Source organism: Neolamprologus multifasciatus, chromosome 17 (genome assembly GCF_963576455.1).
Source record: "Neolamprologus multifasciatus chromosome 17, fNeoMul1.2, whole genome shotgun sequence".
Lineage (NCBI taxonomy): Eukaryota > Metazoa > Chordata > Actinopteri > Cichliformes > Cichlidae > Neolamprologus > Neolamprologus multifasciatus.
In genome coordinates this window covers 34,556,943-34,569,864 of record NC_140455.1, presented here as the reverse complement: position 1 = coordinate 34,569,864, position 12,922 = coordinate 34,556,943, and the positions used below count along the sequence as shown (strand labels likewise).

The window sequence follows — 12,922 nt, the reverse complement described above, 5'->3', positions numbered from 1 at the left end:
TCTACCTTAAAATATAAAGTGCCTTGAGGTGACTTATTGTGATTTAGTGCTATAATAAAATTAAATTGAATTGAACTGATGCAGCATGCTCATTTGCAGAATCTGTATATTCTTCCATATCTGGAAGATATGGAAGAATAGCCTGACTATCCAAGTCGAGCCTGACTATCCAAGTCGCAGAAAGTCACAGCAGCAGTGAAAATGATGGACGGCAATAAAAACAGGAGCTGAGGATGACAGAGTGGATATCGTTTTTACACAGCTGTCTTTTCTCCTTTTTCACTCAGTGTCCATAACACACAGCTGTTCAGTGCTTTCTTCCCATTTGCCAGTTTTTGTTTACTGTTTACTGATTTACCATAACCACACACGTTGCTGTGTTTGTTACACTTGCATGTTTCAGAACAGATTCGATGAAGCACATTTGGGTTATTCTGCAAGACAATGATCCAAAATAGACCAAGTCCACCTCTGAATGACTCAAAGGAGTAAATGAACTGGTTCTTAAAAAGCACTTTTCTACTCTACCTGAGCACTCAAAGTGCTTTATACACCTTAGCTCCTTCATCCATTTATACAAGCACTTTTTTCCTATGCTTAAGTGCTTTCTAACATTCACGCTCCTATGGTTGCATCGGTGAGTGGTTTGGAGTTCAGTATCTTGCCCAAGAATATTTGGCATGCAGATGGAGCAGCCAGGGATTGAACCACCAACCGTCTGATCAGTGGGTGACCTGTTCTAACCCTTGAGTTTCCCGCTAAAACTCTCCAACTCGACTGAACGGAAGAGTAGACCACAATTTCTCCAACTCACTGACAGTTAACGCTTGATTGCATTCCTTGCTGGGGTGGGTGGCACAACCTGTTATCAGGTTTAGGGTGTAATTAGTCTTTCACATATGGCCAGGTAAGTTGGAATTGTTTTCTTCTCATAATAAATGAAAGAATAATAAAAAAAAAAAAAACAATTTTGTATTTTCTTTTATTAACCTTTTCTGATATTTAAATTTGTTTGATCTGAAACATTTAAGTGTGACAAACATGAAAAAAAAAATCTAAGAAATCAAGAAGGCGGGGGATAGTTTTTAACTGAACTTTATATTAGGAACTCGTCAGTCCAGTAATGTAGAATAGTTGAGCATTTTAAAAGTAGATCTCATGTTGTAAAGTTTATAAAAGGTTATCCAAAGTCTTTACTTCGATTTAACCAAGTATTTGTTTTCTCCAACTGTAACCAAGCAGCAGGTGAAAGCAGACCACAGTCTTACACACTGAGAACGACTCTTTTGTTTCAGACTGTACTTTTTGGAAAGTGTTTGCTTTTCAACCTTCACTCACTTGACTTTTGTGTCAACATCTACCTCTGAGCACAGCTGCAAACAGCCAATGCTGCTTTTGCCCCAAGGTGAAACACTGGAGCCATTAGTTCTTATCATTGCATGGCGTTTAGTATCCAGCTCAACAAGTCTGCCTGTGTAGCATATTACAGACACATACCCTTTATGGTGATGTAAAAAAACTAAAGAAGAAGAAATAATTTTAGCATTTTTGTACACTTCAAATGGAGCATTGTGTACTAAAGTCCATCTAAATGCCAACGCGTCCTCTGTTCTATTTGATTAAGAATAACAAATGCCTGAGGACACGTGGACTGCTTTCTCCCTCTAGCAACACTGTTGTCAAAATGATCTATTTTCTTCAGCCCAGTTATAAGCTAATTAGAGATGGCACGATACCACTTTTTCATGTCCGATACCGATATGAATCCGATATAGTTTGTTTTTTAATCAATAAAACTGTTTTTTTTAATATATTGCTGCATTTTGTATAAGTTCAAACTCAAGTTTAAAAACAAACAAACACTAAAGCTATTCTGTTATACCTGTATCCAAAAAATACACTGCACCCAAAATATTTCATAGTTCAGCAAAACTGATCAATCTAATAAAGTTAAACCTGCTCCATCCTCCCTATTCTGGTATTTTAAAGAGTACTTAGCAGAAATATTAAACAGCCTAACTAATAGGGTTGCAAACTCCCAGCAAAAAAAAAAGAAAAAAGGAACCACCCCCAACCCTCCACCTCATGATGCTTAATCGATGTAATCAACTTTAATTTGATGCAGTGTGGAAACAAAAATGCACAGAAATCAATTATTTTTCAAGAATAATTAAATAGATTCAACATCTTTCTTCAACAGAACTGCAGACTGCACAGATGGTATCTTCCCAAAGGAAAAAGTACTAGCTTATTAGACTTAATAGTTACTATATACAGTAATGGACTTCTATATATTTTACATCAGATTAAAACTTTGGGTGTAAGATTCAGATAATTATTTATTAAAAGCTAGACATTTTAAATAAAAGAAAAGTATGTCTTTGTGCCCCCTTTTCCCTGTTAATGCCCTATCGGCCCCCCTGGCTAAACTTTGCTAGATCCGCCCCTGCACAGTTACAGCCGTCAGCTACGTAGAAAAAGATCCTGGTGTAGAAAGTAATATTAAATAAATTCTAACAACAGCTTATCAAGCTTAAACGTGCTGCTGTTGTTCAGCCGCTGGTTTCCTCTTTCTGGCGCAAAGTGGGCGATAAACAAAGAAGAGAGACGGACTCGCGACAGAAAAGCCGATCAGCTGATCATTAATCAGTTTCACGATTGAAGTAGCAGCAGGAGAGGGAGAGAGGCAGTCGCTCCATATATCGGTTGTTAAGCTTAATGTGGGAATGCTTTACAAACATTCAAAGATGAACTTACACACTTGCTTTACTTCTCTCTGGGAAAACTTCCTCGGAGATAAAACGTTTGCTAGCAGGCTACAAATACACACAGCCGTGACCACACTGCTGGTAGTGAAGCTCCAAATGCTGAACCAGACCCCCCACAGGTCTTGCACCCCACAGCCGCTCTATCACGTGACGCATACTGCTCCGACGTGTTACGGTTATAAGCCGAGTTACGCAGTGAGGTGCTTTTTTGATATTTAATGGATCGATTACATTTTTTGTTTCTCTCCGATATCCGATCCAGTAATTTAGGTCAGTATCGGACCGATACCAATACGTAATCTCGGATCGGTCCATCTCTAAAGCTAATACAAGTAAATATAATAGCTGTAGTTGGAACCTTTGTGGAGGCATTGTACCCAGGCTTATGTTTCACCTTCACTAAGGCCCCATGCACCTGTTGAAAGGAAGTAGGTTTATTGAACCATTTCTTAATTACAACAAACTGCTGTGCGTTATCATTATGTGGCTTCCGGCTAAATAGGCGCAAATGGAAGTACAACAGTCACACTGATTTTAATGCAGAGCCACAGTAATCGTGTTTTATGTTTTGACCTTTAAAAAAACCCCAAAACCATATACTTTACCTTATCACTTACTGTTTTGCTGAACATCCTTTCTAAAATTGATTGCTCACATTTATAAAGACTGCAAATGTACTGCTGGCGTTTATATGACAAGTGTATGAAATAAAAGGAGATAAATTGGGTGCTACAGTGCAAAACACAGTCTCCAATGCAGGTTTAGTCTCTTAATATTTCCCTTCAGGATATTTCTTTTCTTATTTTATTGGGTTTGATGTCTCTCTGGATGCAATCATTTCCTCTTGTGATGCCCCTAGCTGTTTCTTTTTTCTTTTCCTCTCCATATGACATTTTGTCACCTTTTTATCCCCTTTCATTGCCATACCCTTGTTCTCTCACTCTTCACTTTTCCCTCCGTGCTCTGGATTTGCTCCCCCTTGGCTCACTCGTTCGAAATCAATAATCTCATACAGGCAGAGACAGCAGCCTTGGTGCGGCTCCTGTGGGGGAAGCCGGGGAGTTAACCCATTAGATGGTGTTTTAACATTGGGAGCTGTAGGCTGCGGACTCAGCTGGGACCTGGGTGAGAACTAGTGTGGCATATAGAAGGAAAAGTAGAAAGAGTAAGGATGAAAATAAAACACTCAATGTTGGTGTGTCCAGTACGGTTTTTATCCATATATCTGGGTCGTTCCATATGACATTAACCAAATTTGAAACATGTTCCCCGAAAAATAGGATGTCTTTTGTACAGTAAGTACAGTATATTCACATCGTGTGCTTTTTGATTGGCTTTTTTTAATGTAAGAGGTAGCTACTAAAAATTTCAGGGCTAAAAGAAATATATTTAATTTAGGCTTTGGTTTAAAAATCATAACAAATAGCCAGTTTTCAGATGTTTAATTGTTTCAGTAGTAAAACTGCACTAGTACCACATCTGCAATGTGCAGTAGCAGAAACAAACTGGTGCTCTTCATTGTTGTAATCTGCTTTTACATTTACAATAAATAGTTTAAATATAAACTGCAGGTAAAGTATTTCAAGCTTCACATCACCAGATGGAAAAGCATACGAACAGTGTCCTTTTAAACAAGATCTTTTAGCTGTGATTCCTTCTTTGTCAGGACAGACGCAGATTTCTCTGCAATGATCCATCAGCAAAACACCCCCTTCTCATTTGTTTTGAGCTGTTTTTTTTTGAGTTTAGCAATTGCTAATTATTATCTAATATAGTATTTTACTGGCTTACTGCCTGAAATTAGCTATTATGGTATGTTTCCTCTTCCCTATGTTTTTTTTTATATAAACATGCAATTTTTTTTGTTCTAAAACCACCGATTGTGTATTAATAAGAAATCAAGAAACATGAAAGCCGGCCTCCAATTCAAGGAAATTTCTGTACTATATAAAAATCTAAGAGAGAACATGGCAACATCAACTGAATACATAAAAAAAGAAATGTGAGCAGGAAATAAAAACTGATATCTCAACCGAGGAATGGTTAGATATGTGTGAAACCCAGAACACAACGACTAACTCAAGATGCTGGAGAGAATTTGGATGGAAACATCTTACTTGATTCTTTATTACACCAAAAATCAAAAGTAAACAGACTCAAGACAGTTTGCCATGCTGGAGAAGATGTGGTAACATGGAAGCACACCATACGCACGTGTTTTGGGAGTGCCTGAAACTGCATAATTTTTGGAAGAACGTGACTCTTGTAATAGGCAATATCCTGGGCTTTCAATTACCACACAATTTTAAAACTGTATATCTTGGGAATATTAGAGAGTATGTTATGTACGACGACTTGTATTTGACAAAAATCCTATTGATAGCTGCAAAGAAAGCTATAACAAGAAACTGGTACAAACTGGATCCGCCTTCTTCAAAAGACTGGTTAAATATTGTTGGAGAAATCTATGCAATGGAAAAAATGACTCCTCAGATTAAAGGAAGATATTTTCGTTGCTAAGTGGGAGAAGTGGACATTATATGGCACCAAGGAAAATTAATGAACGAACAAAACATTTAAGGTCTATAACTCTGTATATATATTGATGCATGCCCGTATAAAAGTATGTATATAAGCTGGAGTATGAATACGGTAGTTGATTAGAATTGGCACCCACACCTTTTGTTTGCTTTAGTTCTGTTTGTTTTGACTGTGTGCTTGCATGGTTATTTCTCCTGTAATGCAATACATGTTTGTGTTTAAACTGTGACAAAACTATCAATAAAAATTACAGTGTCAAAAAAAAAAGAAACATGAAAGCCCACAGTGACAGTTGAGCCTATAAGTCAACAGAGTTTCAAGCCTAAAACTTTTAAACAACAGGAAACTTCCAGAATTAAATAGCTAATAGCGAATTCCCTCTAGTTATCTTCCAATACTGCAGGTGATAAAACTGGTCATAACACAGTCTTGTCAAATTGTATATATGAGCTTTAAAAAGCTATGAGATACCCCCAAAAATGCGTATAATCCTTTTGAAGATGTAGATTTAGATTCATCTGCTCACATTCCCTCGTTCTTTGGATCTCATAAAATAGTTCATTTCTTTCTGTAAAAGTGCTGAAAGGGGCGACACCCACACAGCTATTTTTCTCATTAAATATTTTTCTAGCTCATGCTGTTATATATTTAGCCATTAGTTGCATATAGCCAGTTCTCAGATGGACCTCATGTAGGCAGCAGCCACAGTTGCTAGGTAATTTGTGGATTTACGGGTTCACCTCTACATGGTGCATGGAAATTATTATCATCATTATTATTTTGGTCTAATTTCGGCACACGTTCCCACCAAAACAAATATGTTCATAGCAGACTAACACTGTGTGGCTGCGGGAATGTAATTGTGAGGAGATAGATGGGAAGAGATAAAGCTGAGAGGCTAATCAATGGACCAAAGAGAATCCGATATGTTAGTGGTGCTTGGAGCTGCTCTGGTCAAACACTATCTAACAAAGACAAATGATCTAACCCCCAGTTAAAGACCCATGAAGAAGGCACGTTTCTATAATTCATATTTAAATATATTTATATGGGAGAAATTAGGGTTTTATGGGTGTTATGTTTTCTGAAGGCTGGTCATTTTTGACACTGAAAAGCAACTTATCATTGTTTTAAATCCATGAGGTTTCTAGGATGCTCTCAGCATCAGCTCTAAAGCTTCAATATGTGGAGGCAGTTTAATTTCCCAAGGAAGTGGAGGAGCACACTGGGGCAGGTGTGAGGGCTGGTGGGAAGAAGGCTCAGTTTCTTCTTGCTAATATGATCTATCAAAGGTGAAGGTGGTGGTATTTGAAAAGACTTGGGCCTTTGGGGGTGGACTCTGTATTGATCAGCAGGTCAGGTTTGTGAGTAATGCAATGCCTGAATGACAAAAACATGTGTCGGCTCACTTCTTTCTCCTTGACTCTGCAGGACTTTCTCGGACAAGCCCACTGTACTCTGGGAGAGGTAGTCGGATCTTTGGGCAGTCGCTCGGAAAAACCCCTTGGGTGAGTAGGAGCTCAGATAGCTGTAGCAGAAAAAGGTGTGCAGACATCTCAATGAGTATCTGATCAAAAGTCGCATGAACTGCAGGGTTATATCCACAGTCTGCAAATTTTAGTCAGGCCTGATGATTAGGGGTGGGTTTTTATAATCGATTTATCGATTAAAATCGATTCTGGCTTGGATAACGTAAAATCGATTCATTAAAATCCTGAATCGATTTTTTAATATAAATTTATTTTGCCCGAAATGCCAGAATCTCTGGTGAAATCTCACAAAATTTCAACAACCACCAAACAGCTAAGACAGTAAATGAGAGCAGGAACACGGATTCTGCACAAAGACTTAAACACACAGCGCGACCCGCGGATCAGAATCAGTGAGATGTCGCCTTTCTCACAGTCGGGGCTGAAAGCCGACAGCGCGCTGATTCTGATCTGTCGGCGGGTCCGCGCTTTGTGTTCACGCCCTTTATGCGCTGATTCTAAAGCTGTTAGTTTTATCTCTCTCCAAACAATATTGACCGAACCAGCAGCAAAAGAAGATCCAAACTAGGCTTCACATAAACAACGTCATGAATTCACTCTGACTTTTATTGTTTTGCTTCGACCACGATGCACAGCTCTCTCTCGCATGCTCGCTCTCTTGCGCGCTCTCTCTCCCTCTCTCTCCCTCTCTCTCTCTGTACTGTTTTCTGCATTATTCGCTTGCTTGTTACGCACAAGTCTACCGTTGTTTACAGCGCTGTCGGCCGACGTTTTTTTTTTTCGTTTTATATACTTCCGAAAATAAAACCTAATTTCTGCCATTCAATACCGAATACAAATTTAAACTTTTTAAAATTATGCAAAATGCAAAATGCTCAGCCTTGTCTCTAATAAAACCGCTGTAACTTCAGAGGTAATGTTAATGTGTTGATTAATGGTTTTCTTTCGTTTTTGATCTACTGCAGAAAATTTTTATAAAATCCCAGAACAGGAAAATCACCTTCATGTTTTTCTGTGTTTTATCTTCAGCTACTTTGACACAAAGGCCTCTGCTGTGATGCTCACACCTTTGATAAAGTCTTGGTGTGTCAGCTTCCTTTTTATAGATACAACAATATGTAAAAGTACTGATCTGAATTATAATATTTCTGACTGTCAAAATTTCCCAGATTCAAATCAAAGTGAATCGAGTCGAATTAAATCGAATCGAATCGAATCGTGGATCGAATCGATTCGGGACCCTGTGAATCGGAATTGAATCGATTCTAGAAATCAGTGACGATACCCAGCCCTACTGATGATAGTGGCATCAGCCCAGATTCACAAAAACACCATAAAGATGTTTTTATCAGAGAGAAATGGAGAAATGACATATTTAGCTTGAAATTTTGACTCTTCAAACTAGATGAGCGAGAGCAAATCTTTGTGTCTCTTCACATTATACTTCCCTGGGCTAATTTGCTAATTTTTTAAATACATTGTTGATTATTGACAGCCACAGTGGCTAATTGATTACCCCTGTCACATTAACAACTGAACCTGCATTGTTTTTATTCGTTCTCGTGTTATCGTTATTGTATTTGAAAGCAACTAATTTGGTCTTTATCACTCTTGTCCACAATGCTGCTCGAGTGGCCTCCTCTTATTTACATATTTTCTCTCTCATGAGAAAGCCCACTTGGCTTTCTCTCAATTGTGTCTCTTTAATCCAATTAGCTTGTTCATTTGAAGCCTGGATGAGCCTTTAGATCTGCAAAGAGCGTTGTTAAGAGGAGAAATAACAGGGAATATTGTCAAGAACCTGGCAACCTGTGTGTGCATGTGTGTGTGTGCTTACTCCATATCTTCTCTTCACGTCAAAGCAAAACTGTCATCCTGTTGAGTAGGAATCGCCATGGTGATTGCAGAGGCAGGTTTCCCATGGAGAGGGAAGGAAGGAAAGAGTGCACGTCTTTGGAGTGGTCCACACATATAGTTCAGTTGTATTTCTCTTGATTATTTACATATTTACTTATTATTTGCACGCACACAAAAATGTTTGCTTGGCTATATTTCTGGGGACCAGATGAGCCCCTTAAAATAATCTTACCTCAGAAGAAACTCTTAACCCTCAAACAATCTTATGAAGTGGTTTAAGAAACTAGCCGCAATAAAAGTTCAAATTTTTCTCAAATGTCCTTGTGGCATGAATGACGGACCTGACCAGGGGGCCCACCTCATCACCAGTGATGGTGACGAGCTGGGTCCGGGGGCCGACCGCGGGTCCAGCGGTGGACGTGACGGGCTGGGGCTCACAGGCGGCTTGGCAGGCGGCCATACAGCCACACAGGACCACACAGCATCTTTACCTCTGCCGGAACTGAGGTCAAGACAGCGTACTGGCCTCTGGTGAGGACGCCTCTGGACTGGACGGCATGGCGACCTCCGAGTCAGGCAGAACAGTTCCTCCCCGCGCGCTGTCCACCAGCTCTGGCAGAAAAGTTCCTCCCGCACTCTGATCTCCGACTCTTTCTGGGCAGGTCGCTTCGGGGTGCGGACCTCCAGCTTGTTATGAGCAGGTCCAGACGGCATACCGACCTCTGACTCAGCCTGGGCAGGTCCCTCCCGCACGCTGACCTCCATGAACACGTGGGGGTCGGCCAGGAACCGAATCAAGCTGCCAGAGTCATTATCAGCTGCATCCCACGCTCGGACCAGTCCTGCAGCTGTTCCGCCTGGCCACCTGCTCCCTCTGCATGGCCGCGAATTCGCCCACCATTCGGGCCTGCGCCTCCACTACTGGCCCAGTTGTGGTTCTGCCATGCCATCTCCTGGGTTTCGGCACCACTGTGGCATGAATGACAGACCCGACCACATAGTTCACACGTTTAACACTTTTTATTCCGGTTGCTGTTGTGTGCTGTCCCACACACAACAACAACAACCCCAACCTCAGGTCCCAGCACGTTCTATATAGGGCTAGGGTATCGTCACTGATTTCTAGAATCGATTCAATTCCGATTCACAGGGTCCCGAATCGATTCAATCCACGATTCGATTTAATTCGACTCGATTCGATTTAATTCGATTCGATTCACTTTGATTTGAATCTGGGAACTTTTGACAGTCAGAAATATTATAATTCAGATCAGTACATTTACATATTGTTGTATCTATAAAAAGGAAGCTGACACACCAAGACTTTATCAAAGGTGTGAGCATCACAGCAGAGGCCTTTGTGTCAAAGTAGCTGAGGATAAAACACAGAAAAACATGAAGGTGATTTTCCTGTTCTGGGATTTTATAAAAATTTTCTGCAGTAGATCAAAAACGAAAGAAAACCATTAATCAACACATGAACATTACCTCTGAAGTTACAGCGGTTTTATTAGAGACAAGGCTGAGCGTTTTGCATTTTGCATAATTTTAAAAAGTTTAAATTTGTATTCGGTATTGAACGGCAGAAATTAGGTTTTATTTTCGGAAGTATATAAAACGAAAAAAAAAAACCGTCGGCCGACAGCGCTGTAAACAACGGTAGACTTGTGCATAACAAGCAAGCGAATAATGCAGAAAACAGTACAGAGAGAGAGAGGGAGAGAGAGCGCGCAAGAGAGCGAGCATGCGAGAGAGAGCTGTGCATCATGGTCGAAGCAAAACAATAAAAGTCAGAGTGAATTCATGACGTTGTTTATGTGAAGCCTAGTTTGGATCTTCTTTTGCTGCTGGTTCGGTCAATATTGTTTGGAGAGAGATAAAACTAACAGCTTTAGAATCAGCGCATAAAGGGCGTGAACACAAAGCGCGGACCGCCGACAGATCAGAATCAGCGCGCTGTCGGCTTTCAGCCCCGACTGTGAGAAAGGCGACATCTCACTGATTCTGATCCGCAGTTGGGCTGTGTGTTTAAGTCTTTGTGCAGAATCCGTGTTCCTGCTCTCATTTACTGTCTTAGCTGTTTGGTGGTTGTTGAAATTTTGTGAGATTTCACCAGAGATTCTGGCATTTCGGGCAAAATAAATTTATATTAAAAAATCGATTCAGGATTTTAATGAATCGATTTTACGTTATCCAAGCCAGAATCGATTTTAATTGATAAATCGATTATAAAAACCCACCCCTAGTTCTATACAGGGGAGGCGTGATGAGCTGATGGAGCTCCGGTGTGTCAGCCTCCCCTGCAGCTTCGCCACGAATGGATGTGTATATTGGAAAATATTCAGCGCCTGTTCTTTTGTAAACATTCTGTTAAAACCGGTTGAGGAATAGAGATGTTACTCCTCCTTCTTTGTTTTGCTACTCGAGTACATCAAATGCAAAGTGTGCCTTGGTTATCACAAAAGCAGTTTGTGGAAGAAAAGTTAAATTATGGGGTGTGAATTGAGTTCTTTCTTTGATATTCAGGGATGTGTAAAATGTGGAGGTTGGTTTCTTTAGGTCCTGGAGACGTTCACTCTCCGTATGTTGTGCCACGCTTCTGCAAATATATGCAGATGAGAAAAAAGCAAAACGATCAACGCTGAATGAAACAGGTTTGTTACATTCACATGTGCGACCTATGTCGACCATTTATAAGAGGTCAAGAGTGATTTGGTGCAGAATGAGGAAAACTGTCAACTTTCATTAAAAATGAAGCGACAGGACACACAGCTGTTCTCTGGCTCTGGAGGTTGTGTCTGTATTTATATATGTGCGTGGGTGTGAGTGACAGTCAGGCATACACCTGCAGCCTGACATGACAGGCGGAGGAGGTGGGGGTGGGGCTTAATAATTTTAACATATTGCATTGTTCAGTGTAACTCCAGTGGGCATTTAGGAGTGTGGGTGTGTGAGAGAGACACTTAGAGTAACCAGCAACAAGAAGCAAAACGCATCATCAAGTGCAGCAATGGTGAGGCACATGGTTAACGTAGCATTCAGCTAACTTAGCACTATCCACCCGCCATATTGCAAACAGCTGAAACAGATGAACTGTGTAGGTGCAGCTTCTGCTTGTGTGCAAACAAACTGCTGCCAATGAGAAGAAAGACAGACACATTTGGAAGTTTAGTGCACTGTTTACAGTATCAAGAGAGGATAATATATCTATAAAGAGAGCTCCAAACCTTAAATAATAATGAATACATTTAATCAGTGACCATAATAATAATGGATTGGATTTATATAGCGCTTTTCAAGGCACCCAAAGCGCTTTACAATGCCACTATTCATTCACTCTCGCATTCACACACTGGTGGAGGCAAGCTACGGTTGTAGCCACAGCTGCCCTGGGGCAGACTGACAGAAGCGAGGCTGCCATATCGCGCCATCGGCCCCTCTGGCCATCACCTGTAGGCAGTAAGGGTAAAGTGTCTTGCCCAAGGACACAACGACCAGGACAGAGAGCCCGGGGATCGAACCGGCAACCTTCCGGTTACAGATGAAGTAGATTAAATGCCTTTTTTTTCCTCCTTAGAGTTTCCCTAAATCAACGTATATGTGCTAGAGTTATCATAAAATATAATTACTGTAATAATAATGATTGTAGCTTTACACTGGAACCATCAGGAGGGGTCACTTTAACAGCAGTAATGGCAAAAGCGTAATTTCTTGAATAAGTCACGTTCATTTTCATCTATTTCTTCACATTTTAAGAGCAGACAAAACAAGTATTTAAGATTAATATTTAGGGGTTTTATTATTTAGATCTTAAAGTTAAAATGCACATTTGAGTAAACTAATAAAGCGTACAAAAAAAGCTGATAACAACTATTTCCTTGCCTAAGATTTCATAACAATATGAAAAGCAAAAGTTAATTTGGGGTAACGTGTGGTATTAGACGGTGTAAAACGCGCTCACTGTGAAACAGATTGAACAGCTGATTGCCTACATTTTAAAGCTGACCTCACTGCTGGCTACAAAAACATAAAAAAGACATTTTAAATAATTAATGTAAAAGTAGATCAAAGTTTATCACCTCTGCCTCTCACCCACATCCACTCTGCTCCTAACCTACCCTAACTAATGAGGCTCCCGCTACCCTCCTAACAAACCTCATTTCCTGCTTCTTAGACCTCATGTGCCCTTCTCCTTACAATATGATACACTTTGACATGAGTGCTCTGACTTAAATTTCATTACCAGGTCACATGTAAACAAACTGA

General features: G+C 40.2%; 1 protein-coding gene and 1 long non-coding RNA gene across 3 annotated transcripts in view; both read left to right on the top strand.

Moving 5' to 3' along the window:
- The window catches only part of LOC146499732 (copine-8), a 134,943-nt gene that overhangs the window by 56,506 nt on the left and 65,515 nt on the right, over nucleotides 1-12,922 (top strand). For both annotated transcript variants that reach the window (XM_085137749.1, XM_085137748.1), the window contains exon 6: nucleotides 6,741-6,817. In XM_085137749.1, the coding sequence (XP_084993875.1) occupies nucleotides 6,741-6,817 (77 nt within the window). The remainder of the gene's footprint in view (nucleotides 1-6,740; nucleotides 6,818-12,922) is intronic.
- On the top strand, nucleotides 7,663-10,378 carry LOC146499734 (uncharacterized). Its single transcript, XR_014870159.1, has 2 exons — nucleotides 7,663-9,227; nucleotides 9,267-10,378. It is a non-coding gene; the product is annotated as an uncharacterized LOC146499734 (long non-coding RNA).